The sequence below is a fragment of the Mchenga conophoros genome, linkage group LG12, assembly GCF_057382185.1.
Source record: "Mchenga conophoros isolate Kocher_MC1m ecotype Shallow Benthic linkage group LG12, M_conophoros_male_GT1.1, whole genome shotgun sequence".
NCBI classification, from domain to species: Eukaryota; Metazoa; Chordata; class Actinopteri; order Cichliformes; family Cichlidae; genus Mchenga; species Mchenga conophoros.
Window position 1 is genome coordinate 2,123,937 of NC_140537.1, and position 27,833 is coordinate 2,151,769.

The 27,833-nt window shown below is 43.2% G+C and overlaps 1 protein-coding gene across 3 annotated transcripts; it reads left to right on the top strand.

Annotated features, from left to right (window-relative positions):
* The first annotated feature begins 1,033 nt into the window (after window positions 1-1,033).
* Window positions 1,034-27,088, top strand: golga1 (golgin A1). 3 transcript variants are annotated; one of them, XM_085293276.1, is made up of 24 exons: window positions 1,034-1,234; window positions 2,042-2,324; window positions 6,643-6,733; window positions 12,466-12,540; window positions 14,383-14,480; window positions 14,554-14,586; window positions 16,530-16,658; window positions 16,829-16,998; window positions 17,154-17,265; window positions 17,345-17,428; window positions 18,345-18,470; window positions 18,651-18,746; window positions 19,102-19,197; window positions 19,367-19,462; window positions 19,663-19,803; window positions 20,429-20,503; window positions 21,168-21,257; window positions 21,352-21,454; window positions 21,567-21,727; window positions 21,924-22,085; window positions 22,201-22,260; window positions 23,736-23,960; window positions 24,066-24,152; window positions 24,417-27,088. In XM_085293276.1, exons 2-24 carry the CDS (start codon window positions 2,196-2,198, stop codon window positions 24,492-24,494), a joined length of 2,517 nt encoding a protein of 838 aa, XP_085149402.1. In that variant the 5' UTR covers window positions 1,034-1,234; window positions 2,042-2,195; the 3' UTR covers window positions 24,495-27,088. The 3 variants fall into 3 exon arrangements, with proteins under 3 accessions (XP_085149402.1, XP_085149405.1, XP_085149404.1); XM_085293279.1 differs by lacking the exon at window positions 16,530-16,658; XM_085293278.1 differs by lacking the exon at window positions 12,466-12,540.
* Window positions 27,089-27,833: the final 745 nt, after the last annotated feature.

Sequence of the window (27,833 nt, forward strand, 5' to 3'; positions counted from 1 at the left end):
ATTTCACGTTGCTGCTTGAAAGAAGAGCCAAGAATGACCCCTCGGTTCATCTGTACTCATGAGCTTAACATCTTTGGTATTAGTGCTATTTATGGTATATACTGGATATTGTGAAATGCAAGTGTCATTTATTTAAGTAAAAGAAAAACCAAAACTCAGGCACTGTGTTACAATTCATTTTATACTGAGTGCCTGAACACACAGGTGTTGTAAAAGTTACAGCATTTTGAGTTTCATGCTTTTAAATGACACCAACTCCATAAAAAATACACAGAAGACTGTTTTTATGCACATTCATGTCTTACAATTAAACCCAAAAAGTTGAGCTGACGGATTTCTTCCTTTAGTAAAGCAGTTTCTTTATCATCTGGAAAAACTGAGACATACTGTTGAAACTGCGCTGTGAGGTTAAACTTCTTTACACAGACAGGAGAGTTTCACAGGTCCGGCACACTTAAGGTAAAGTGGACTGTATGTGGCCCATCATGTTAAATAACTTTGCCTGAGCTTCCAATATATTTAGCTGTATGAAAAGTTGCATTTAAAATCTGCCAGAAATGTTACTTAATTTATGCTTGCTACTTTTATGCAGTGCTAACTAAAGGGCTGCAGCCTTCATATATATATATATATATATATAATAATATATGTGTGTATATACATATACACATATATATATATATGTGTATATGTATATACACATATATATATATATATATATGTGTATATGTATATACACACATATATATATATATATGTGTATATGTATATATATGTATATGTATATATATGTATATGTATATATATGTATATGTATATGTTTATATATGTATATGTATATATATGTGTGTATGTATATGTATATATATGTGTGTATGTATGTATTTTTTTATTGAGCGTCTGTCTCAAAGCCACCGGGAATCCCCCGCTTCTGATTGTGTGTGCTCTTAGTGCCTACAGGGAGCGCTACATTTCCCCACCTCTAACTCCCTCTATCCAATGAGCAGAGGGCTAATCGTGACGTCTTCAGTCATCTGGGTGATTACGTGTAAAGTCTCCTGTATGAGCTGTAGCTCGCTGACTAGCACTGGCTAGCATCCCGTTGGAAACACAAAGTCTATAGGTCATATTACGGACTGCCACGGCTCCAGCTTTGCTTTCAGTGTTTGTAGAGAGCAAAAAGCATTTCACCCTCGAGAACCACACGAAGTGACTTTCAATCGAAGTGAAAATGGTAAGAGGAAGGCGACTTCAGTGTACGGGCAGTGTAACGTCAGCTAGCACCACCGGTGGTGATGTTAACTCTTATTGTTATGGTTAGAAGAGCTAGATGGCTAGCTGTCTGTCAGAATAGACTCTCATGTCGTACTTTGTTTTTCCCCTTAATTAATTCAACCCCAGGTTTGTCTTTGCTGCAGTTTGCGACTAAGCTCGTTCTTTAGCTGTTGGGTTGAGTAGGGTAGGATACTCTGGAGCCAGGCCAGGGGAACTGATTTAGTTAGGAACTGCCCAGAGTCAGGGACAGTTGTTGTGATGAGTAACTGTAAGGTTTTCAGAGCTGCAAGAAAAGCCACATCAATGACAAACGTTCAAAGGGCTGGTGCACTTGCAACAGGAACCACACAGAAACCTGTGGTCTCCTCGGAGTAACCAAAATGATTGGACTACTGTTGGAACCATGCTGGCTTCCCCGTGCCATGTCTGATGGACAAACGGTCTGTTTTACTGCCAGTAAAAGTTTGTCAAATAGCGCTGTTAGTGGGCTGTAGTGTAGCCAAATGAAACCGCCAGGAGATATGCGAGTCCAGCACGTCTACCACATGATGCCAAAAACTGTGGATCTTGTTCTGGACGCATTACAGCAATGTGACAGTTGTCAAGCTTGGGCTTCTGAAGAATGTATAGTCTCCATGTTAAACACACAGATAACACATTACATATCCTTCCCTGTTGTGATTTCCTAACATCTCATACCACAGTCACATGTTGTGCACTAAGCTTCTTCCTGGATATTTAATAACTTTATTTTCTCATTTTGTAGATGTAGCAGTATGGAAGTACTATCAGGAACCTCTTTCAGGTGTTACTGCATAAGGAAGTGGTGCTGTCTGAGGCGACACAGCAGGGAGCCTTAAACTCTGAGCACTGGGTGAAGAAACTGAACTGCACCCAAGAAGAGAAACTGAAAGAAGAATATGTTTGCTAAACTGAAAAAGAAGATTGCAGAGGAGGCCGCCACAGCACCTCGGAGTGGTGTTCGCATACCCCGTACCATCAGCAAGGAATCCATCACCTCAGTGGGAGCAGACTCCGGGGATGACTTTGTAAGTTCTTTAGAATTTTGACAGTTTGGTTACTAACATAGACCAAGTTTATTAATAGAAAAAAGGAGGAGTAGACTTCAGACTTGTCCTTGTTCTTTTTGCTTTAACATGACAGAAAACATTCATCTCTGGGTGGTCACTCAGTAACAGTTTGCAATATGTTTTCCTATATTACTTTAACATGTTCACAGGTCCTTGGAGTGCTGCTTTGCTTATTTTTTAGTTTCATATTGTATTTCACGTATTTATTGTTCCTGTTTTTGCATTCTGCAGTTGTGGATCTACTAGTGGGATTGCGTATGTGTGTAAATTGTCAGTGTCAAAGCTCATATATGAAGGCCTTACTGTGCTTCTCTGGCAGCTCCTGTTGATGCTAAACACTGTGGCCCTGGTAAATTAGTTATCCTCTGGCTGTCAGCAGAGCCATTCCTGGGTAGCAGCCCTTAGTTTTGATGGACATCGATCAATCAATCAATCAATCAATCAGACCTTTATTTGTCACATGCAAGTTGCCCTGCAGTGAAATGGGACATCACATGGGGAGACAGGTCGGGGATTGGTAGTATTACACTACAATGGGAAAGTCCAAGAGTGAAAAATATAGACCTCTACTCATGCTGGGCTCCTGGGAGGACAGCATGAGAACAGAAAACAAAAAAAACTCCTCTGCACAGAAAGCACATAGATGTCCACAGCACAACATTATGGAGCACGTGACAAGCAACTGGATTGGGTAGGGGGTGAGGAGTAAGCAAACACAGCAGCCATCCTGCCCTGCAGCTATTTTTCCAGCGCTGGGCCCAAACCCGCCGTGTGTGTGTGTGTGTGTGTGTGTGTGTGTGTGTGTGTGTGTGTGTGTGTGTGTGTGTCCAGAGTTCAGCTGAGACCGTGTCCTTCGCCCTGCCAGGCTAAGTAAACAGTCTTCCAGCATGCCTATAGTAAAGGTGATGGTAGAGTGGAGATTGGCTCTTTTGTACTGATTGTGTGTCTTCATGATCATATTTGAGTCCAGTCTTAAGATCAACACATTTATTGCAATGCTGTGTATATTATGTTATTGTACTTGACTGTTTTCCTTATTTAAGAACAATTTTCCAATTGCTTCCATTATAGTTTGTTAATCAGATCCATCTCAGTGTTAGTAGCTCTAATAAGTAGCTCTCGAGAGAGGAAGCCAGACTCCTGAGGCTCCGTTACAGCTGACTAAATAATTTAGTGAAGTTGCTTAGTCGTGTTACAGCCGGCTGATATGTTACTTTGTGTTTTTGATTTGTAGTATAACAAACATAGTAGCATAGCTGCACACCCTGGCCAGCTTGTCTGCACAACTCTTACTGCTGGCACATGTATTTTTCTGTCATCCAATTTATTTTGTTGGAGCTTTCTTGCAGCTGACGAGCATTTGTCATGTGACCCAGCAGAACATCTTTCCATGATTTAAAACACTGGTTCTCAGATGGCATGCTGAGTCAAGTCCAGCCACCGCCATATTTTATGACAATACATCATTACTACAATCTACAACTACACAAAAGGTAGGATAAACTGTGCTGTCGGGAGTTGGCTAATGCTATCTTGGTGCCACAGGCTAAAGAGGGACTTGGAAACCAATCAGACCTTCTGTTAGAAATCTAGCCTACTTTGAAAGGCACTGGGCCCGACCTATAGACGTCAAGACTCGAGGAGTCTGCGATGGTCTGACCATTGTGGCAAAGTCTATGTTAATAAAACACTGAATTGATGGCAAAACAGTAAAATAAAACTAGAAACACAATAGGGCTGCCACGATTTGTCGACTAGTCACGATTACGTCGACTATCAAAATCGTCGACGACTGATTTAATAGTCGACGCGTCGTTTGAAGCTTTGTAAGATCCCAAAAGACACAGGAATAAGTGGCAGGATTTAAGAGTGTAATAACGGACTGAAACAGAAGATGGCAGCATTGCATGTACAAGGATGTCAGCTACCGTTAAACCCCGAAGAAGAAGAAGAAGCAGCAGCTGTGTCCCAGAATTCATAGCGCGGCCCAGCGCAGTTTCCAACAATGGCAGCAGCTAGTTAGTTTTAATGTTACTCTTATTATTCTTTCTGGGTCACAAAATAAACGTTTAACATATTTTCAGGCGAGAATGTAGCTGTGTAAACCTCAAATATCTGCTCAGTTTATCAGGACACCGCATATTTTCAAAAGCGCTCCGACGTTTTCGGAGACGTCTGTTACCCACTAGCTCGTTAGCGAGCCGGGGGCTAGGCTAACTAGAGCCGTGAGAACACCGGACTCCCCGCAAATCGTTTTCAAACCCACCGCCTTCTGTCACTACTCAGGTTAAACATGATATATGAGTCACTTAGATAACTTAAAATGTTATTGTTTGGCTTTTTTTTTTAGTATTTTATTTGTTCCTGAGTAAAACGGTTTGTCTGAGATTAAAGTTATAGTTTTTACACAGCTGAATAAACGTCAAGCAGACAGCTGATTATCAGAAGTGTGAGATGCTCAGAATTTACTCCGGTGTCCTGTTATATTTTAGATAGCAAGGAGTTCATTAAACTTCACCGAAACAATCTGCAAATTTCATTAAAATTTAATAAACTATCATCTTGTCTTTATTTTTAGTTAGCACATATCTTAAAAGCTTAAAGCTGTAAGCTAATGATAGTTATATGAGAGCAGATGCTGCTGGTGCAATAAGCTGTAGTTTTACGTCTAATGGATGATGATCTGATTAGTCGACTAATCGCAAAAATAATCGGTGACTAGTCGACTATCAAAATGATCGTTTGTGGCAGCCCTAAAACAATAACGGCAACACTCTCCAATAACAGTGTAGATGTCCTGGTACACTGAGATGCTAGAAAGGCTGTCAGTGTTGTCTTTGTTTGAAAATACAGTTACAAGAAGAATTGATGACATGTCAGATAGCATAGAGGCCTTTTCGTGTGGACATGGATGCAGGTGTGCTTTGGTATATTTTGGACAAAATCTCAAATGACTGCATCATCCCTGCAGTAGAGCTCCAGAGGCTTGGAGAGTTTATGTCAGGACACACTCCAGAGCATATGCAGAGCTTTGCAGACCGTCATCTACATGTTGTAGCTGTTAACTGACACCAGCGGGCCGTGTCAAAAATATGTGGACTGTCCTGCACGCTAATCTTGTTTGTTTGTCTTCTTTGTAGTGATGTAAAAACAGAGTATGAAACCATTAAAGTCGTGCCATGCTTCTCAGGGTGTTTGTCACCTTTGGTGCTTTATCCTGTTTCTCTCCCTCATGGTGAGCCCACGTTTCAGCCAGTTAGCATTTGTTCAGTACCTGTTGTAGTCAGATACTACACACAGACTTCCAGTGTGATGGCACCGGCTTTGCTGCTGCTTCAAAGTACATGTCCTCTTCCACTTGCCTGTGGTGTATCATGTAATGTTTCTAGATATAACTACTATGTAGTTATATCTGTTTTAAGCCTCGAGTTTCAAATCCTGCATAGTGCTTACATTCTATTAAGTTAGACAACTGACCATGTTTTAAACTTAATGAAGACTAAGCAGTCCATATCTGTCCCACTGTGAGATTTGTGTTGAAGGTCATGGAAACTCGCTGCTCTTTGTTAAAACTTCTATCAGGATTGTTGGTGTTACTTTTAACTTTGGATACTGATGCTAACAATCTGGTTTGTTCTCGCCTCTATCATTTAAGAAATATTACCAAGTTATGCTTGGCAATATTGGTGTCACACTCTGACCTTGTCATTCATGCTTTTACTTTATTTTGTCCAGATAATTATTAGTTAGCTGTCTCAGCAAAACCTCCTGGGAACCTCTTTTACTGGATGTTCAGAGCGTTACTGTGAGACTTCTGACAAAGTTGTCCAATTCCACTGCTGGTTTACTTATACTGGTTCCCTGTTAACTTTAAGATTCTGGTTTTGACTTCTAGAGCTCTGCATGGACACACCAGTGTGCATAAGAAAACCCTCACATCCATACGTCTCCGGCAGGTCACTGAGGTCATGTGATCAGAACCAGTTGACAGTCCATCACACTAGGCTGGGACCTAAAGGAGACGGAGCTTTTGCAACAGGGTCCAGGCCTCTGCACACTCTCCCTCTGAGCCTGGCATCTGTAGACTCGCTGATCACATTAAAGGAACAGCTAAAACTCATCTTTTTAAACTTGTATTTGTGTAACTTTTTGTTTTTATGTTCTAACATTATTTTGTTGTGAAGCACCTGATGAATGGACCAATGGATTGACCAGTTCCACTTCTATAAACGTCTGTATGTCTGATTTTTTATTTTTATTTTTTATTTATTTTCAGGCATCTGATGGCAGCAGCTCCAGGGATGACCTTCCTGCCCAGCTCCTCAGAAGAAATGATCAGATCCGGAGGCTGGAGGCCAAGCTGTCAGGTATGATGTACAACAGTAGTGTAAGCAGCTGAAGTGATGCAGTTTTTAGGAGCAATCTGAGTTCAATTTAAATGCAAGTGCACCCTGTCTTAACTGATAATAATTATAATAATCTGAGAACATCTAAAGGATTTTAGTTTTATCTCACACAAGTTAAAGATGCATATGTTAAATATAGAATTATAATGAGTAGAGGTAATTTGAGGATTAGCTGCATGAGACTGAGGCCTTTCAGCCAGGAGAAACCATGGAAACCAACAAGAAAATCATATATACAAACATGCATTTAGACTTTTTATGGTCTTGGTAATAGAGTGTGAATGCTTCATGTTTATGAGCCCCACAGCACGACTGTTACTGCACAGTGTCAAAGCTGGGCAGCATGAATACTGGAGTTATTGTGAGCGTGTAAAGTATATGGCTAAGGCAAAAGTCTGTGCTTAATCCCATTTCAATCAAATGGCAAACAGGTTTGAGTAGCAGGTGGGCGGGGCTGAAACAGATTTTTCAAAGCTGTTTGGCTCTCAGGGATTACGTGCACATGCATTGACCTTAATATGTGACACATATGACAGAAGATGAGGAAGAGCCTAATAGGCCAGTTTAAAGCAGGGCAGCTGATTTCTCTGCTCTCCATGCTGCAGTGCACAGACTGATGGCCATGAAGTGATTGTGTTAATGTCTCAGTGTGAATATTATTTTTAGTATTTAACTGTGTGTGGCTTGTTTTTCTGTTGTAAATAAATATTGAACTACTTTTTTTTCTGTGAAGGTTCTCAGTCATCCAGGTCACGTTGTCAAAGGAGCTTGCAGAGAAAAGCGTCTGGACTTCTTTAAGTTGCTTGAAGACGTTTCACCTCTCATCCGAGAAGCTTCTTCAGTTCTAAGGTCAAATGGTGGAGAGTCCCAGATATAAACCTAGTGGGAGTTTCCCCCCACAGAGGGACAAAAGGACCCCCTGATGATCCTCTAATCGCCTGAGCCAAGGTGGGAAACTGGGCGTGGGTCCCAATCAGCCAGAGTTTCGGGTGTGTTCATTGTGAAACCTGGCCCCACCTTGTCATGCGATTTCCTGAGGTCAGATGGCCCAGGATGTGAGTGGGCGTTAAGGCGTCTGGGAAGGGATCTCAAAACTGGATTATAGATGGCAGAGAGTTGGTGTCGTAAGCCCCGCCTCTGTTCAAAGATGGTCGCTCACAGTGGACATAGATGCTTCTTTCACTCCTCTTTCAAACCATCTGTCCTCTCTGTCCAAAATGTGAACATTGGCGTCCTCGAACGAGTGACCTTTGACCTTTAGATGCAGATGGACTGCTGAGTCTTGTCCTGTGGAGGTGGCTCTTCTGTGTTGTGCCATGCGCTTGTGAAGTGGCTGTTTGGTCTCTCCAATGTAGAGGTCTGAGCATTCCTCGCTGCACTGTACAGCAAACACCACATTGTTAAGTTTGTGTTTTGGAGTTTTGTCTTTCGGGTGAACCAGTTTTTGTCTGAGCATGTTGCTTGGTCTGAAATACACTGGGATGTCATGCTTGGAGAAAACTCTCCTGAGTTTCTCTGATACACCGGCTACATAGGGGATGACAATGTTGTTGCGTCTGTCCTTCTTATCCTCCCTCGCTGGTGTCTGGTCTTCTTTTCTGTGCCTCTTTGCTGACTTTAAGAACGCCCATTTAGGATAGCCGCAGGTTTTGAGTGCTTCCTTTACATGTGTGTGTTCCTTCTTTTTCCTTCAGGCTTAGAGGGAACATGTTCTGCCCGGTGGTGTAGGGTCCTGATTACTCCAAGTTTGTGTTCCAAAGGGTGATGGGAGTCAAAGAGGAGGTACTGGTCCGTGTGTGTGGGCTTCCGGTAAACTTCGATGTTGAGGTTGCCGTTCTCTTCAATGTGCACAGCACAGTCCAGGAAAGGCAAACAGTCGTCCTTTGTGTCTTCCCTGGTGAACTTGATGTTTTTATCCCCAGCGTTAATGTGCGCAGTGAAGGATTCCACTTCTTGTGTCTTGATTTTGACCCAGATGTCGTCTACATACAGTGGGGCAAAAAAGTATTTAGTCAGCCACCGACTGTGCAAGTTCCCCCACCTAAAATGATGACAGAGGTCAGTAATTTGCACCAGAGGTACACTTCAACTGTGAGAGACAGAATGTGGAAAAAAAAAAATCCATGAATCCACATGGTAGGATTTGTAAAGAATTTATTGGTAAATCAGGGTGGAAAATAAGTATTTGGTCAATAACAAAAATACAACTCAATACTTTGTAACATAACCTTTGTTGGCAATAACAGAGGTCAAACGTTTACTATAGGTCTTTACCAGGTTTGCACACACAGTAGCTGGTATTTTGGCCCATTCCTCCATGCAGATCTTCTCGAGAGCAGTGATGTTTTGGGGCTGTCGCCGAGCAACACGGACTTTCAACTCCCGCCACAGATTTTCTATGGGGTTGAGGTCTGGAGACTGGCTAGGCCACTCCAGGACTTTCAAATGCTTCTTACGGAGCCACTCCTTTGTTGCCCGGGCGGTGTGTTTTGGATCATTGTCATGTTGGAAGACCCAGCCTCGTTTCATCTTCAAAGTTCTCACTGATGGAAGGAGGTTTTGGCTCAAAATCTCACGATACATGGCCCCATTCATTCTGTCCTTAACACGGATCAGTCGTCCTGTCCCCTTGGCAGAAAAACAGCCCCATAGCATGATGTTTCCACCCCCATGCTTCACAGTAGGTATGGTGTTCTTGGGATGCAACTCAGTATTCTTCTTCCTCCAAACACGACGAGTTGAGTTTATACCAAAAAGTTCTACTTTGGTTTCATCTGACCACATGACATTCTCCCAATCCTCTGCTGTATCATCCATGTGCTCTCTGGCAAACTTCAGACGGGCCTGGACATGCACTGGCTTCAGCAGCGGAACACGTCTGGCACTGCGGGATTTGATTCCCTGCCGTTGTAGTGTGTTACTGATGGTGACCTTTGTTACTTTGGTCCCAGCTCTCTGCAGGTCATTCACCAGGTCCCCCCGTGTGGTTCTGGGATCTTTGCTCACCGTTCTCATGATCATTTTGACCCCACGGGATGAGATCTTGCGTGGAGCCCCAGATGGAGGGAGATTATCAGTGGTCTTGTATGTCTTCCATTTTCTGATGATTGCTCCCACAGTTGATTTTTTCACACCAAGCTGCTTGCCTATTGTAGATTCACTCTTCCCAGTCTGGTGCAGGTCTACAATACTTTTCCTGGTGTCCTTCGAAAGCTCTTTGGTCTTGGCCATGGCGGAGTTTGGAGTCTGACTGTTTGAGGCTGTGGACAGGTGTCTTTTATACAGATGATGAGTTCAAACAGGTGCCATTCATACAGGTAACGAGTGGGGGACAGAAAAGCTTCTTAAAGAAGATGTTACAGGTCTGTGAGAGCCAGAGATTTTCCTTGTTTGAGGTGACCAAATACTTATTTTCCACCCTAATTTACGAATAAATTCTTTACAAATCCTACCATGTGGATTCATGGATTTTTTTTTTCCACATTCTGTCTCTCACAGTTGAAGTGTACCTCTGGTGCAAATTACTGACCTCTGTCATCATTTTAGGTGGGGGAACTTGCACAATTGGTGGCTGACTAAATACTTTTTTGCCCCACTGTATCTGTACCAGTGGCTGGGTACTCTTCCTTTGAAAGAGCCAAGAGCCTTCCTTTCCACTTCCTCCATGTAAAGGTTGGCTACAATAGTTGACACGGGGGAGCCCATGGCACAGCCATGTTTTTGTCTGTAGAAGCCTTCGTTGTATTTGAAGTATGTGGTGGTGAGGCAGAGGTCTAACAGTGTGCAGGTCTGATTGGGTGTGAAGTTGGTCCTGTCCTCCAAGGAGCTGTCTTCTTGTAGTCGTTTTCTGACAGTCTCCACGGCCTCCGTGGTGGGTATGCAGGTGAAGAGAGAGACTACATCAAAGGACACCATGGTTTCATCTGGATCCAGGGGAAGTTTCTGGACCTTGTCGGTGGAGTTCTTGATGTGGTGTGGGGTGTTTCCCACGAGAGGAGCAAGGACGGTAGCAAGGTGTTTAGCAATGTTATAAGTGGCTGAGTTTATGCTACTGACTATGGGTCTGAATGGGACAGCTTCCTTGTGGATCTTAGGAAGTCCATAGATGCAGGGTATGGCATCCCCTGGGTAAAGGCGGTGATATGTAAGGCGGTCAATAATTTTGTCCTTTTCAAAGTCTTGAAGGCAAGCTATAACTTTCTTTTTGTAGCTGCTTGTGGGGTTTCGCTTCAAATCTTCGTAGGTATTGTTGTCACTTAGGAGAGTAGTGATCTTTGTGTGGTAATCTGTAGTGTTTAGGACCACGGTGCATCCTCCCTTATCAGCTGGTAAAACAGTGATGTTGTGGTCTTTGCTCAGGGAAGCGACGGCCTTCTTGTATTGTGAGGTTGGACGGAGGGACTTTGGCACTGGAGAGGGTGGCATCATGATTTGCTCTGCTTCTGTCTGTGATAATGTATTAATCCGTATGGCGGTTTCTGTGGCTGTGATGAGGTCCACTATGGGCAACTGTTGTGGAGAAATGGCAAAATTGAGTCCTTTGGCTAATACTCTCTTTTCAGGTTCAGTGAGATTCCTGTCTGAAAAGTTCTTTACCCATTTCTCCTGACTGTCTTCAGGTGTGTTTTCTCCTCTGAGTTGTGTAGGTTCAGACTGAGGAGTGTGTGTTTTTGAAAGCAAGGTGTGGAATTTCCTGCGTTGTCTTTCTTTTCCTTTAGAGTGTTGGGCCCGCTGAGCCTTGTCCACAAACTTGTAAACCTCTTCTAAGATTGGAGAGGGTAGAAGGATTTCCAGTTCCTGCAGGGTCTGGCTGATCTTGATCTGGAGGGCATCTATAGTGAAATGGACCTGTCTTATCCTTTCACTTAGAAGCTGATTTTGTGCTCTGTGTAGAATCAAGTCTGCTCTGTATCCCCTGACAGTGGATCCAAGGCGCAGGCTCTTAGGAACAACTCTGCTTTGTCTGCATCTTAGGTTGAAACGGAGATGGTTCCTATAATCCGCTAGTTTCCTTGATTCCCTTTCATACTCCCGCACCAGTTGAAGGGTGTCCCTCCCAAAATGTACGGCCTTAACGCCCACTCACATCCTGGGCCATCTGACCTCAGGAAATCGCATGATAAGGTGGGGCCAGGTTTCACAATGAGCTCACCTGAAGCTCTGGCTGATTGGGACCCACACCCAGTTTCACACCTTGGCTCATGTGATTAGAGGATCATCAGGGGTCCTTTTGTCCCTCTGTGGGGGGAAACTCCCACTAGGTTTATATCTGGGACTCTCCACCATTTGACCTTAGAACTGAAGAAGCTTCTCGGATGAGAGGTGAAACGTCTTCAAGCAACTTAAAGAAGTCCAGACGCTTTTCTTTGCAAGCTCCTTTGACTACTTCTTTTTTTCTTCTCAGAATAATGGCACATTTTTCCTTTAGTAGCTTTAATGACTTTCAATCCCTAGAAAAAGGTTAAAGGTGGCAGATTCTCACGCAGCCTTTAAACCATTATGGTTTTCTCAGATAAGCAAATCATCAGTATTTTTACCTTCATTATTTCTCAACCATGTTCTCCCTTTTGTTTCCCCCACTCCTTCTGTTCACCTTCTCTCCTGCTTCTCTCTTAACTGTCATCTGCCTCTTTCTCCTTGTTTGTGTGTGTATTGTTGGTACCCCACCCCATCACCCTACTTCCCAACACTAGACTACGCTGAGCAGCTGCGAATTATGCAGAAGACCAAGGAGAAGCTTGAAATTGCATTAGAAAGGCATCAGGATTGTACGTACCTCTACTCTCCTCCCAATTAGCTTCCTTTCTGTTTCCTGTCTGTCAGCTGTACTAAACATTACCTGACACATTATCGCTCACAGAGATGGTTCAGGGTTCCAGATGCTAATATCTTCAGAGGGTTGCTGTGGAAGTGCTTTTTCTTTTCTTTTAATCCAAAGTAGGATTGGGCTTTTTTTCAAACCACTGGTATGCAGTGTTCAGAGCACTGATTCCAGAGCCATGCTTTGTCTGTCACTTTGCTCTCAGTTTGTTCGCTTTTGCTAAGTGGTTTCTCAAACCATTCTCATTCTGGTCTATTAAACCTGGTACAGCCACCTATATATTTATATACTCATTTGTTGGGCTGTGTCTCTCACATTGTTTTAAGTTACTGTATTCACTGTGATGAACTAAATATCAAAACCCTACCACAATGCACGGTTTGAACAACAAGACCAACTTGCTTGTGACTCATTAAGTGTAGCAATAGAATTTTTCCACTTTGTTTAGAGAGGAAGATTTGGGAACCTGGTCTGTGTGTAGCTGCTGCGTGTGGCAGATGCTGATGCAAACAAAGTTTTTATACCTGCTGTAATACAAGCAAAGCTAAATATATTGGAGTATGCAAATGTTATATGTTCACACTAAAAGCCTCGAGCATTAAACACACTGGCTGAACCTCCTTTTTTAAGTTTAGTAACAGGTGATTTGCAAAATCTTTAAATGTTAAACTTGACTTTTTGGCCATCTGTTTTAGCAAACTGACTCAGTTAATCTGAAACACTTCAGTTTGTCCCGTCTCTACCTTTGAATACACTCCAACCTCAGCATCTTGGATTGCAGCTGCTGATTTTATTCCTTGTTCTGCTCTGCAGCCTTCATGAGGGTCGTGCAGATTCAGGTAAAGCGACCCTCGTGCTCACAGCAGAGCTCAAGACTAGAACAGAATCCACTGACCCCAGCTGCTATCAAGGGTGGTAGATTTGGAGAATCCTCTGACATGATATTGAGGACAACCACAACAGCAACATGGCCACCAACCAGTTGGTAGGAAAACACGAGATGCAAAGCAATGGAGCTGGCTTGCAGCAACTAACCATTCAAATTAAAAGCAAAGTGAATGGATAAAATAAAATACATTTAATATATACTACTATAATATTGACTAATTTGCCTAAACGTTAGGTAAACATCTTTTTTGAAAACAAGGATATCTGTCCCTCACAAAAATAATGGACTAGTTCAGGGAGATAAGTGATGTAAACCTTCTGACAGTAGCACCAGGGGTCGTGTGGCAAATGAGGAACTGGTTAGATGAGAGCTTATTGGAACATCCAGTCAACAACATCCTTAATGAGTGAATCTTGGAAGAGTTAAACATTTCATCTTTAGCACTGAAACTATCAGCTATTCTCTCAAAGTTCTCCCTGAAACCTCTCGATTTAAAGCCCCACTGCGGCCTCTCTGCCGTCCCTCCCTGCTTGCTGCATAGTTTTCCTTCATAGTAAGATGGACTTGCTGCTCTAAGATTATTTGTCTTGTGTTGTAGTAATGTGAGTTGAACTCTGCAGTTTCTGGGGGTTCTAAGCTTTTAGTCTAGACGACGTCATTTCTTCAGGGTGGCTTTGTTGTGTTAGGATCTTTACTACCTTTCTGTTTCTTCCACGTGTCGCACGTTGCTCGTCTCTGCCTGTTTTTGCTTCTGGGATGAAAACACTTGTTAAACTGACTCCAACTTTTCACAGCTACTAACGGCGCCGCTCTCTGTGCTGTTTAACATTTCTGTTCTGCTTGGTACATACAAACCTTTCTGTGTCCTGTCTGTCTCTTTCTCCCTCTCTCACTGCTCAGCATCCATAAAGAAACTTCAGGAACAGAATGACTCTCATCAGGTCAGCAGAGCCAAAATGGCAGAGGGGATGACTTTAGCGCTGGAGAAAAAAGATCAGGTAAAGATGCGTTCTGTCTCACTTATTATAGAGGTCTGATTTGTTCTGAACACTTTCTATCCTCCTCCTGCAGGAGTGGATGGAGAAAATGGCCAATTCAGACAAAGTAAGTTACATTTCTTTTAAAACATGTAGAACAAATATAATTCTTTAATTTGAAGATTGCAAAATCACCCCACAAAAATATAAAAGATGGACGTGGTCTGTAGGTTTAAAGGTTGGACCCAGTGCAGGATTACCTTAGCCTGCATTCTTTCTCGTGGCTTGACGGCGGTAACGTCTTCGCTCTAGTAGAGGGAAAAAGTCCAGTTGTAAAGCTCTATGGCAAACTGGACCTTGGCTTCTTGTCCGTTTGACCTCAGTAAACACTTCTCTGGTGGGTTTATGGGAGCAGTTGTTTCAGGTCAAGAATGATAAAGCCCAGCAGTTTGTTTGGGGGGGAGGAGCTGATATTTCTGTGCTGTTCACTGATTGGAATGAACGTTAAACTGGTCACAAAATAAGAAGAGTGAAAAATACATTACACCAGCAGTTGGGCAAATTATCATTCTTTAACACTCAGTTTCAGTCATTACATTCCTACTAGAATACCATTACTTTGTAATATGCTGAGTTATTGCTAACAATGTGCAGCGTTTGGTGTATATCCCATCACAAAGAAGATAAAGGAGAAATTTTCCTTGTGGGGGGAAAAGAAGCTGCATAGTAATACTAGAGACTCTTACAACTGGTTCTTTCATGGTATTTGTCTTGTGTTTCACTGTGGGGGACGCCGGCTGCGTGACCTCAACAAAATCTCAAATACCGTCATACCGGCTCCTTTACACTTGCTCAGTGACACTCGTGTCAGGAGTGGCCAGAGCAGTGTTATATAATAGTGTCATAGCCTCAGATGTTATTCAAACACCTCTTGGTGACTAGTATACTATTGGGCTAAAGACTCTGCCACTGCTTCTTTGTTCCCAGTATTTCAGTTGTAAATTGGCTCACCAGAGGTAGCAGTGCTGTCCTGTAGCTGATGCTAAGGTGCCACTGGCATTTCTATCAGGAAGAAATACATCTTTAAAAAAAAAAGTACAATTACTTTTTACTCCAAGTTAACTGAAAAACACTAATATTCTTCTCAGTGCTTTAACCTGGTGGTTTAACTGTTTGTAACACTCAGCCTAAACGCTAATCATGGCTATAGCTTCTGTGTGCTAGAGCGTGGTCTTACAGGACTCTGTATGAGCATAACGTATTTGAATCATAGGCCATCCCATTTCAGTGCTTCATGGCCGTGATCCCATCATTTCTTCAGGTAGAAGAGAGTAAGGCATTCTACACCTTCCAGGTGTATTCGGCCACTATTACAGCCTGCCATGTTGGTTTTATGTTGCATACCTTGTGTCCAGTCCATGCATTGTAGGTTTACCTGGACAGGACTCGGGGTTTTAGACGAGGACCAGTTACCTGTGTCCTGGACTAAACCACACGAGGCCTGTGTCTAAACATCGTCTTTACCTTGGATAGCAGGAGCAGCTGCTTTTACTAGCAGGTGTCTGGCAGCCTCATGGTTTCTCTTAAAGGGAGTTTCTGAGAGGTTTCTGCATAACTGTCTTACCCCACACATTTGCTAGGTTTTACCAGTTGGGTGTGTCTACAGCATCTACAGAGCAGGTGAAAGTCCCTCTAATGTTTGAATTACTGCAGCAGGAAATCTGCATTGTGACTTATGATGTAACCAGAAGTCACTCGTAACCCTACACCATATCCTCACATGTAACCTAAGAAATGAAACCACGACTGGATGGCTTGGAAGGTTACTACGCAGTGCAGGCTTCCTGCAGGAGCTTGTTGTGACTCTGTCTGCCAGTTATCGAGGTGGGCCCTGTCCTGACAGGAGTGTAGCCAGCCGGGGGGGGGGTAGTGTATTGGTATTTGAGCTCTTGGTGAGGCCATCAGTGAACCGGGGTCATATCCATAATCTTAAGATTCTGTACACCTGCATGAATCCAATAAATGGTGCATGAGAGAAACGATATTTACCTCAAAGGTGTGTTTGTTTAGGAGAAGGCTGCCCTGTCAGCTCGGCTAGAGGAGATGATGGAACAAAGCTTAGCACTCTTTCAAAAAAGGGACGACCTGGATGAACTGGAGGGCTTTCAGCAGCAGGAGCTCGCTAAAGTTAAACACATGGTGCGTACATGTGGTGTGCCAGCTTCTTCCTGACATTTTGCGATTAAGGAAAAATGGCAGTCAGTTATGTAGTCGTACACTGATTGTACCTTAGTGCAGGACTGGCGAGTCTGTACATTGGTTTGAAAACACTTTACGATGTGGTATGATGGTTGGATTCTGTTTATCAGTTGCTGAGGAAGGAAGAACTGCTGAGCCAGCAAGAGCGGGAACTTCAGCATAAGGAGGCTGATATTCAGTCGGCAAAGCGAGGGCTGGCCGAGGCTCGGGGGAAGCTCCAGACTCTGGAACGGCAGCACGAGGAGAGCTGCAGACTCAACTCTGAGCTGGAGATAGAGCGGTATGGAAAATGCAACATTCGGTTTTTGTGGAGGGAGTCAGCATTTTCAACATTTAGTTGCTTGTTCTAGAAGTGAGCTTGGATTTGTTGTGGGACTGTGATTTATTTTGTGACATGACGCTGTAATTCAAAGAGCATTTATTGGCTCCATGTAGAGAAGAGCTGCTGCTGCTCAGAGAGGAGGCTGACAAGAAGGTCGGCGAGCTAGAGGGACGATGCCAGGAGCTGCAGTCAGTCATCCAGCAGGTCTCTGAAGACTTCCAGAAGGTCAGCACTGAGCACACTACCACTACCATCCTCTCCAAAACTGCTTATTCACTTGTTGTTGGTTGCCTTTGTTTTTCAGTCACAGAGTATGGTTTCCACGTTGGAGAAGTCCCTCCATGAATTACAGACAGAACATGATGCTCTGAAGCTGCAGCAGCAAAAGGTCAGAACGTGAGGGTAAAGCTGTAACGCCCTGCAGCTAAACATCGACAGTCTGTGTCTAACTGGGCTTAAATAATGTGTTATCATTTTTCGAACCCTCTGCATTTTGGCTCATAGCTCATACTCGTTTTTTACGTCATCATTTTACAGTGGAAAAGCAAAAACAGGACTAATTTTTATTTGCTAAAAATAATATAAACCTGGACTATCCATCTAAATAAACAGCAGCACAGCTGTTAGTGCGTCACTCCGCCAATCGGACTTTTACAGTGAAGAAACCAGAAAAACCTTTTCTTCACTAAGAGTTTCAGCACAGTTTGTCAAAAGGTGCCAACGTCCATCTATGAGAGCGACCGGACTTCTTCAAGTTCCCTGAAGACGTTTCACCGCTCGTCTGAGAAGCTTCTGTAGTATCTATGAGATGCACAGTCTTCTGGTGCGATGAAAGAGTTTCAACCAGTATGTGTGGCATAAAGTAAACGCTCAGCACAACCTAGTAGTGGCAACATGATGCTGCGGGGTTGTGTACATGTGACACAAACTGGGACACCAGTTGGAGCGGAGGGAAACATGGATGCAACAACATCCTGCAGGAAAAGCTCTGCTCAGTGTTTAAGGCAATGACCTGAAGCACAATCAACTGCGTGACTCAGGGAAAATTCTGGAGCGGCTCAGTTGGAGTCCAAGAAGACTTCAGGCTATTCGTTCCTGCAAAAAATGCTTCGACAAACTTTTTTATTTTGAACTAAATTCACAAAACACCCAAAAACCTGTTATTGTTCCACGTTTACGTTGTTGTTGACGTGTAAACAAATTGAATCTTCTTTTATAATGGGTCACATTAGTTTGTTCCACTTGTTTCAGTCTTTTAAACCAAATGTTCTTTACCTGTCGTTGGCTTGTTGCTCCATCATCAGGCGGCTGTGACGGTGGAGGACAAGGAGCGCTTGTTGGTGGAGCTTCAGAAGAAGGTAACATCGTTGGAGAGACGACTGCAGGGGAACCTGAGCCAGGATGAGCACCTACAGGAGCTGCTGCAGGAGGTTAAGAACAAGTCTTGGGTCTACTTTATGACAGTAGCGCATGGCTGGCAGTTGACATGCTCACTGAGGTGTTGTTGTGTTTCATGGGCCCACAGATGTCTTTATAGTCAGGCTTCCTAATGAGAAAAAGAAATTAGAAGCACAAATATAAGTTTATTCATTTTTTTGTTGTCTTTCCAGAAGTCTAGTCTGGAGCAAAGTCTGGACGGGACGAGAGCAGAGCTGCTGGCTGTCCGAACAGACCACGCTGATGCCGTCAGCTCTCTGGAGGCTCAGGTAAAACAGCACATTCATACGCGATGGAGAACATTGTATGGGGCCAAATACACATACCCTGTGTAAATCAATGTAATGTAATAGTCTGATGTAGTCAGCAGTGTGTCACTTTAGAGGGGACATAAGATCGAAGTGGGCCTAACAGTGTAAGCTGTGTTTTTTAAAATGTTCAACTTCTTACTTTAGTTATGAAGTTGTTGTTTTCATTTCTGTTGCTTTCTGTGGCATTTTCCTCTTTTTAAAACAGCTGCATGTTTATTTACTCCTGTTTTCTGGTTTTCATTCCTCGCGTTACTTTGAACAAAAGAAGATATAAAAAAAAAAAACTTAAGCGTTGTGTTTCTTGTGGCCTTAGGTGTCGAGGATGAGTGTCACCATTACTGAGCTGCAGACTCTTCTGCGACACAAAGACGACTCGTCCAGGGCCTACAGAGAGAGGACAGACACACAAGTAAGCGATGAGACAACAAACACCCGGCTCCGAGGAATAATACGTGATAAAAGGATTCTAACCTGAGATTGCAAAGTGAAATCGAAAAGACTTTACATGGTGACATTTGGTATGCTGAAGCCTCGATGAGTATTCATTCATATCATATTGATTGAATTGTGGTTTTCAGATTGCTCAGCTGGAGCAGCAGGTTGTAGAGAGCAGTGAGAGGCTGAGCAGTGCACAGCAGCAGATCGCAGAGAAGCAGCAGAACATGGAGAAACTGGTGAGTGCCACTCCAAGCACAGTTTGAGCCTTTAGAAAGGAGCCTGATATTATTTACTGAAGGCTACAGAGTGCTCTTTCAAAGTCTGATCATGTTTGTGCTCAGTTTTTTGTTTCTTGGAGGGAAAACATGGACTTTCAGCATGATTGCAGTGAAGGTAAAGAGTGCATGTCCAAACATACTTTTGTCCGTGTGCTCAGGAGGGAGAGCTGAGTGCAGAGAAGGCCTTTCTGGACCAGCAGCTGTCTTTGTTAGAGCAGCAGAGTCGGGAGAAGATGAGCCGACTGGAGGACTGTGTCACCTCTTTACAGAAGGACAAACAGACACTACAGACCCGGCTGGTATGTTTCCTCCTGGCATTTGTTTTTATTCTGTTTGATAAACCAGTGTCTGATCTGTACCTGCAGACCCCAGACTGAACATGATGTTTTTCATATGGAATTTCCAAAAGAGGGATTAATCTGTAATGAGGTTTCCAGCCGGCAGTCCAATAACTGACGACGTGGGATATACTCACTCAGGCGCAGACTTTGGATGGGCGGAGCAACGATAATCATTTGATTTGAGCGTTTAGAATTTATACGTTTTGTCTGGAGGGAATATTTTATTTTATTCTTTGTTTTAGTGTTGCTATAGCTACTTTCTGGATGAATCATTTATTGAGATGAAAGACTTGATTTTGAACTTACTTTTTGACGTTTTTAGAGTGGAGAAAAGAAGCCCGTTTCTCTTTGTTTCCCTTCCCACCATTGTGTGACATTTTGAAATGCATCGCTGCGTTTGGGCGCACTCTGAGGAGGGTGCAGTTGAAACAGCTGTTTTTCTGTTGACTGCCTCTCTTGGATTCAACCAACATTATTAGCAAACTTATTCATGGGCAAATAAATAAATCACTCTCGTAAAAACGATATATTCGTCCAACCGCCAACCTTAATCAGTGCTTGTTCTGATGTGCACATGTGGCAGGCTGATCTGGACAAGCAGATGAATGAGGTGGACTCTGTTCTGAAGCAGCGGACAGAAGAACTGGAGCAGTGCAGGGTAAGAACCACAACACACTGCTGGGTTGTTTTATTCAAGAATATGAACATGTATTTGATTTAAACAGGGATAATTGGGGTGGTGGGGGAAATGAAAACTACTGGGACAAAGAGAAGCTGAACAACCACAGAAACGGTCCAGTCCAGAAAATGGAGCACAAGAGAAACAATCAGAAAATTCCAACACAGTAAAAAGTTGTTTTACAACAAACAGCTTATTTCTGTTGGTTCGAAACCTCCATATTCTTCATGATGGAGCCGTTCACATTATTTGTCATCTCCGCTGAATAAATGTGAGGGTTTTTTTACCCCTCAGCAGTAAGAGGCCGCCGTGCAGGCTCACAGGCTGCTGGCTGGTTTGGACACCTGAGCCTGTCGATCTACCAAAACTCTGAGCCTAGTCTGAATGTTCATCTGCTCACCCTGTTGCTGTTGTCGCTGTTACTCCGTGTATTACTCACTAATATTACCAGTGTTCACATTCTTCGGCACATTTGCCTCGTTAGTGCGTCTTGAGTCATAAGTTGTAATCATTTGTTTAATGGCGCAGGTTTTTCACTCCGTCAGACGAAAAATACAACTTTAAAGTTTATTTTATTGAATGATTTTTGAAGTGAGCAGAGGTTATTTGTAGCCCACATTTTTGGTCTGTCTGTGTTTCCCAGGTGGAGCTAAACAGCCGACAGACGCTGAGCACAGAAATCGCCAAAGCTCTGGAAGAAACCAGACGACAGAAGGAGGGCCTGCAAACACAGGTCAGTGGATAAACACAAACCTCTGCTGAAATAATGTAGTAACTCTGTGTGCACATCACCTCACTGTTTGTGTGCGTGTTGTGCTTGATGTCAGGTTGCAGAGCTGAGTGCGGCTCTACAGAGCTCACAGCAGGAAGTGACCGCTGTCACTGAGAAGCTAGCACTCAGAGAGGAGGACATCAGATCCCTGCAGAATGGTACACGCGTGTGCACTAAAGATCTTTAAAGAGATGGCGCTTAATAAAGAGCTTTAGAACAATAAGAGTTTAAAGCTCTTTATGTCTCCAAAATATTGTGTTTGCGTTGCAGAGGTGCAGGGGCGACAGGCATCCCTGGTGGAGGTGCAGGAGGAGGCTGAGCGGTTGAGAGCCCAGCTGGAGCAGGTGGAGCTGGACAAAGACTCCCAGGTCACCAGCCTGAAGGAGGAGCTGCTCACACAGACTCAGCAGCTGGACAGCTGCCAGGCTCGGGTCAGCACCTGCACACGCTCAGACATCTTTGAACATACTTGTGCTGTATTTTATAATGTGATCGGTGTGCAGGTGACTTCCAGGCATTCACACTCATGAACTATTTTATCTTGATGGGGTTTCTTGTTAAACTGAGACGGACTGAGTACTTTAATCAGACTGAATTAACAGTCCATGCTTGGTGTGAACTGTCTAGATCTCCTACCTGGAAGTGGAGGTGGAAACCCTGACCGAGCAGCTCCACAGTCATAGTGTAGTCTGTGAGGAGGATCAGAACGGCAGCGTGACCGTGGATGACCTGGATCACATCCAGAAAGTCAACAGAGAGCTGGAGCAAGAGCTCAGCGACAAGAACAGGGTCAGAGGCTTTTTGGCAATTCACATTTGGTCCTCTAGCTATGAATGAAAAAAACTACATGCATGAAGGCAGGTAAACTCACCCCACACATAAAACTCTCTGATGATGTTTGCAGACCATAAAGCAGCTGCAGCAGAGACTGGCAGAACTGAAGAGGACTTTGCAGAAAGAACTGGTAAGACAATGAATGTTCAGTGCTGATCTTTCCTATTGTCATAAGATTGCCATTAATATAAAGTCAGTTGTAGCCATAAAAAGTATGAAATATGTCTGGTGCTGAATGCCCAGAAGACAGTGGAGATTATTGTGGACTTCAGGAAGCACACAGCCCCACTCCCCCCCATCATCCTGACTGACACCCCCATCACCTCTGTGGACTCATTCCGCTTCCTGGGTACCACCATCACCCAGGACCTGAAGTGGCAGCCCACCATCACCTCCGTCATCAAGAAAGCCCAGCAGAGGATGTACTTCCTGAGGCAGCTGAAGAAATTCAACCTGCCAACACGGACGATGATGCAGTTCTACACTGCAATCATCGAGTCCATCCTCACCTCCTCCATCACTGTGTGGTACGCTGGAGCCACTATCAGGAACAAACAGAGACTGCAGCGTGTTGTGCGCTCTGCTGAGAAGGTGATTGGCTGCAGACTCCCATCTCTGCAGGACCTGTACACCTCCAGGACACTGCGGCGTGCAGCTCGGATCTCAGCTGACCCTTCTCACCCTGGACACAGTCTGTTTGACCTGCTCCCCTCAGGCAGGAGGCTCCGGTCCATTCGCACCAGAACCTCTCGCCATAAGAACAGTTTCTTCCCCTCTGCTGTTGGACACATGAACAATAACCACATGACCCTACGCTGTGTCACTGCATCATTCCATGTTTGCACTGATCACCACCTGCACTCATGTATATATCATGTATATACCTATCTACTTAGCACTTTTAATTCTTATTCTCATTTTTATTTTCATGTCTATTTAAGCTTAATTTATAACAGTATTTATAACAGTATGTTTGCACTGAAGCACCGCAGCAATTTCCTAATGTTGTAAACCTGCTCAACATTTGGCAATAAAACCCTTTCTGATTCTGATTCTGATTCTGAAGTGAAGTGTGGCATTAAAGCTTACTGTCCCACAGCAGCAGATCAGAATGAATTATAACATTTTATACATTTTCCAAATCACTGGAGTAAAACACGTACGGTCATGTGACATTGCTTCATTCAGATAGAGCACACAGGCTGTGCACACAGGTCGTAGCCCAGCAGAGGATCGTGAAACATTCTGTAAACAAACGACGTCCAGATGATTTTTAATACAGAACTCTGAACATAACCTGCTCCAGCCTGTTTTAGGTTTCAGAGTAAAGAATGACTTCTCCAGAGTGCGTTAGCTTCACAGAACAAGTTATTACGGCAAATTAGAAAGGCGTGAACCCTGAAGGTGCTTGGATAAGCCAGAATCCTGTGTCATACAGGCCTCAGGTTCCAAAGAAACACAAACCTGTACTGTTGCTGTAACCTAAAACAATCAAGTTCTTTCTTAATCGTCAGATTTGTTATTGATTGGATTCTGCCTGCTTATCGGGTGTAAATGCAGAATGATTTGATTCTTTGAGTGCTTTTCTCTCTTCGTGCTCTGTAGAAATTAAAACCTGAGTCAGAAGCTGAAGGGAGGGAGAAGCTACCTGAAAGCAGAGCAGAAAAACCGGAGAGGGTTTGTCCTGACCCTGCACCTGCATCCACCCCGAGTCCCCCAACCTCCAACACCACAGTGACCAACACCTCGGACCTCAATGACTCAAGAGAAATTAATTTTGAGTATCTCAAGCACGTCGTCCTCAAGTTCATGTCATCCAGAGAGGCAGAGGTAACGTGTGACTCTGCAAGAGTCTGGTTTGTGTTGACTGCATGTCAGAGCCCAGCTGTGCTCCACACTCAGACTGAAGGTGCGCTGCTTGTTTTGCTCTGACAGGCATACCAGCTGATAAGAGCTGTATCTGTGCTGCTGAACTTCACTCGAGAAGAAGAGGACATGCTGAAGCAAACTCTGGAGTACAAGGTGGGTGGATTCTTTGCAAAAAGACATCTGTACAAATCTCTGTGGGAAAACCTTTCCGGACTCAGTCACTGGACTGAGGGACTGGAGACATGGCAGCTACCTCCATGTCCTCTATACAGTCTGTGGTAGTCACTGTGCTTTGCCTTTATAGAGCAGACCAACCTCCCGACACAGCCAAATGTCATCACGTGTATTATCATGTCTTCACCTTTGCTGCCTTATACTCGGTCTGTGCTAATGATTACTGTCCCGTTTGTGTTGTAGATGTCCTGGTTTGGATCGAAGCCTTCTCCAAAGGGAATCGTCCGCCCTTCTATCTCAGGATCAGCTCATTGGAGCTGATTTTACAGCAGAAAGAGCTGAAGTGATGGAGAGACTGAGAAAAAGACAGAGCACCTCCTTCCTGTCTAGCTCCCATCACTGAGCAGGACTCCAGCCTCCCAGTTTTTCCCTGGCTCTGTGGGAGGTACTGATGTGAGGACAGAGGAGGGGCTGCGCATCATCATTTAGGGACGAAGGCTTACTCATAATCAGTGGTGATTTTTAAAATGACGTTTTTGATTTTTCTTCAATCATATGACACTAATCTGATGGTTTTTTGTCAGCAAAAAGTGAGTTACTATGTGAGACATCACACAGGAGTAACGCTCTGTTGTTTTTGGGGTTAACTTGTTGTTTATCACTTCATTTTAAATCAGAGGGCTTATTTAATGAAAACGGGTCACTTTACTGACCCGTACAGTTGGCTTTAGTATCAATGAGTCTATTTAATGGTATATAAATGGTTCACACTGGTGTCAGAGGACCAGCTGTTCTCACATTGAAGAATGCTGCATTGGAAACTGAAAGTCTTCTGTGGGTCACACAAACCTTTGATTACATCTTTAATCAACACAGTGTCTTTCGCCCCCGAGCAGAGCAAACCTGGGACCAGGTGTTTGGGTTCAATGGATTCATTTTGCTTCTCCTGCTGTTGATCCTCCATTAATAGTTTTTCTTCCATTTCTCTGCCACTGATGAGGTTTTCGGTCAACTGAGTCACCCAGAGACCGAGAGGAATAAAACACAACCAGTTCAAAAATTGGTCAATATAGAAATCTCTCTAATTAATCAATACTTTTATTTTATTTATTTTTAATTTGATTTTAATAATTTGTTGTACATTTTAATGACAAACTTTAAAGGTGAATTAAATGACCTGTGGTCCACCTGCAGTACCTGCTTTGCTGTCTAGGCTGCAACTAACCACACTCTGGGACGCAACAATCAAAGAAATCAAGGCTGTGATTAATGTCCAATATGATCATCATAATCCAACATTTTCCTAATAGATGGCAATGCTGACCTTGCTCCAGCTTCCATGCATGTTGAACTGTAGTTGCTCTCTGTACTGTGGTGGATTAAAGATGTAAGATCACCCGTGTAATACCAATATGTGCCACAGTGTGGTGCAGTCACATTCTGATTCGCAGAGGCAGCCCGGGAAAGAAGACTGATGTGAAAGCTGTTTGATACTCTGAGTCTGATCTCCACGCGCTGTTTTTCTTTTTCTCTCTCCTTTAACACCAGTGTGAAAAATATAGGCTGTATATAAATTCAACTGAAATAATACAACTGTGGTCAAAGTTTTCATACATTCATCGTGTACATGAATGTGAAGTAATTTATGGTTTGTATTTCTTTGAACTAGTTTTTTTCCCAGGGTTGAATCATTGTAAACATTGAAACATCGTACATGTTGACAAGGATACAGTCAGGCTCACACACACACACACACACACACACACACACACACACCCACCCTCTTGGTGATTGTTATTGACTAAAATTGTTAGTTTCTCTCTGTCAGCATAAAGTTTTTGTTTGACAGCACTCACTGCATCATCCATTACTAAGAACAGTGGGAAGTCCAAGGACCTCAGTGAAGGTCGCAGAAGGAGAACTGTGAATTTACACAAGTTGTGAATGTCCATTGGACCCATTCCTAAACAACTACACTTTTCAAGATCATCAGTTCAACTATTGTACATAAGTACAAGTTATTCCAGTGTCTCACCACCTCACCAGTGTCTGGAAGAAGAGTCGAGCTGTCATTCTGAAATGAGACACTGGTTAGGATGTTCAGGAGCAACCCAGAAACCACCAAGGGTCAGGTCTGCTATGAACTGCTAACAGCTGCTACTAACAGCATCCACAATGAAGTGAGTTTTACATCAACATGGACTGAGAGAGTGCTGACCGAGAAACAAGGCCCCGCTCCGAAATAGACGTCTGCAAACTTGACATGAAGCCAACTGCCCTTTGGAGACAATTCAAAATAAAAAATAATACCCAGTTCTTCTTGTTTTTTTTTTAAGTTGTTAAAGACACATACTGTATAACCAGTCCACCCTGGAAAAAGAACGGCTGAAAGAAATCACTGAAGTCCAAAGTGCGAGTTTGTAAACTGACCACAGCTGTATATGATAAAAAAGGTGAATGCTCTGTAAATGATGAAGGAAAGGCTCTGCCTTCACCTGCCTTTGCTGATGTAAATCAAAGTACATTCCACTTGGCTGTTTATAAAGAGAAATCTGTACATACTGTATGCATTGAAAACTTTATAAATCAGTGAATGTCAACAGTGATCCGTTTATAATATTTATCGTTATCATAGACCTGAGCCCACACATGTTTCTGCCCCAGCTCGTCACACTGTCCATAACGGTGTCTTGTCCTGAGTGTCAGTCATGTGATTTGAAGTTTTATCTGTTTGTATATAGAGAAAGCAAGAGCACATCTTTGAATGCAGATTTGCCATCATGTTTATTATTACAGGTAGCAGACTGACGTGGTTATGGACACTCCGTCAGCTTTTATACTCTGAGAATCAAAGAAATGACGAATGCACTTTTGAACCTGGTTGATTCTGCTGTGTTAAACACTCAAAGAGCTTTTCTGCCTTTTGTTTTTAATGACTCAGTGATGTTTCTATGACTGTTTTATTCTGTGACTCTGGGAGGCACCACTGGTACAGAGTAGCTCAAAGTCATTCAGAAAGACGTGTTTGTTGTGCGTTGGTCTGGTTATTCACATCGGCTTTTCAACAGCTGTGAATGTCCACTTTATTTAGATCATAAAACACTCTTAATTATGTGTTGCAAACTGTGGCCACCAAGATATCACCCATTGGTTTATTATTATTATTATGAGGCCTCACCATTTTTTTTATAGACACATGAACACTAAACAAGTAAAACGATAATGAAATACAAAAACTTTCCTTACCAAAACTGAAGAAAAAGCTGATCTGCACCAGACCAGATAAAATCCAACAGATAATCCATTAAAATATCTCCAGTTCTGTGATCCTTGTAGTTCAGTTGGTAGAGTGCCACCAGCTACAGTTGTTAGCATGCTGCTAACTGTTATGTCTGTATTCCAATAACCAGAAAACGAAAACTATGTGTTATGGGGGTGTTAATCCAAAGGCTTTCCAGTGCTGTAAAACTGGCATTTTAAAATGGGACACTTCATGGTCTGACTTCCTTTTAGCGGCAGCAGAAGTGGACCCTAGAGGAACTGCAGTGATGGTTTGAACTTATAAAGCTTCAGTGTTTTTTCTGCTTGTTTGTTACCCCTTTAAAGAAAATGGAAATTGGAAAAGAAAAATGCAAACCCACACAGATTAGAAGTGTGTGT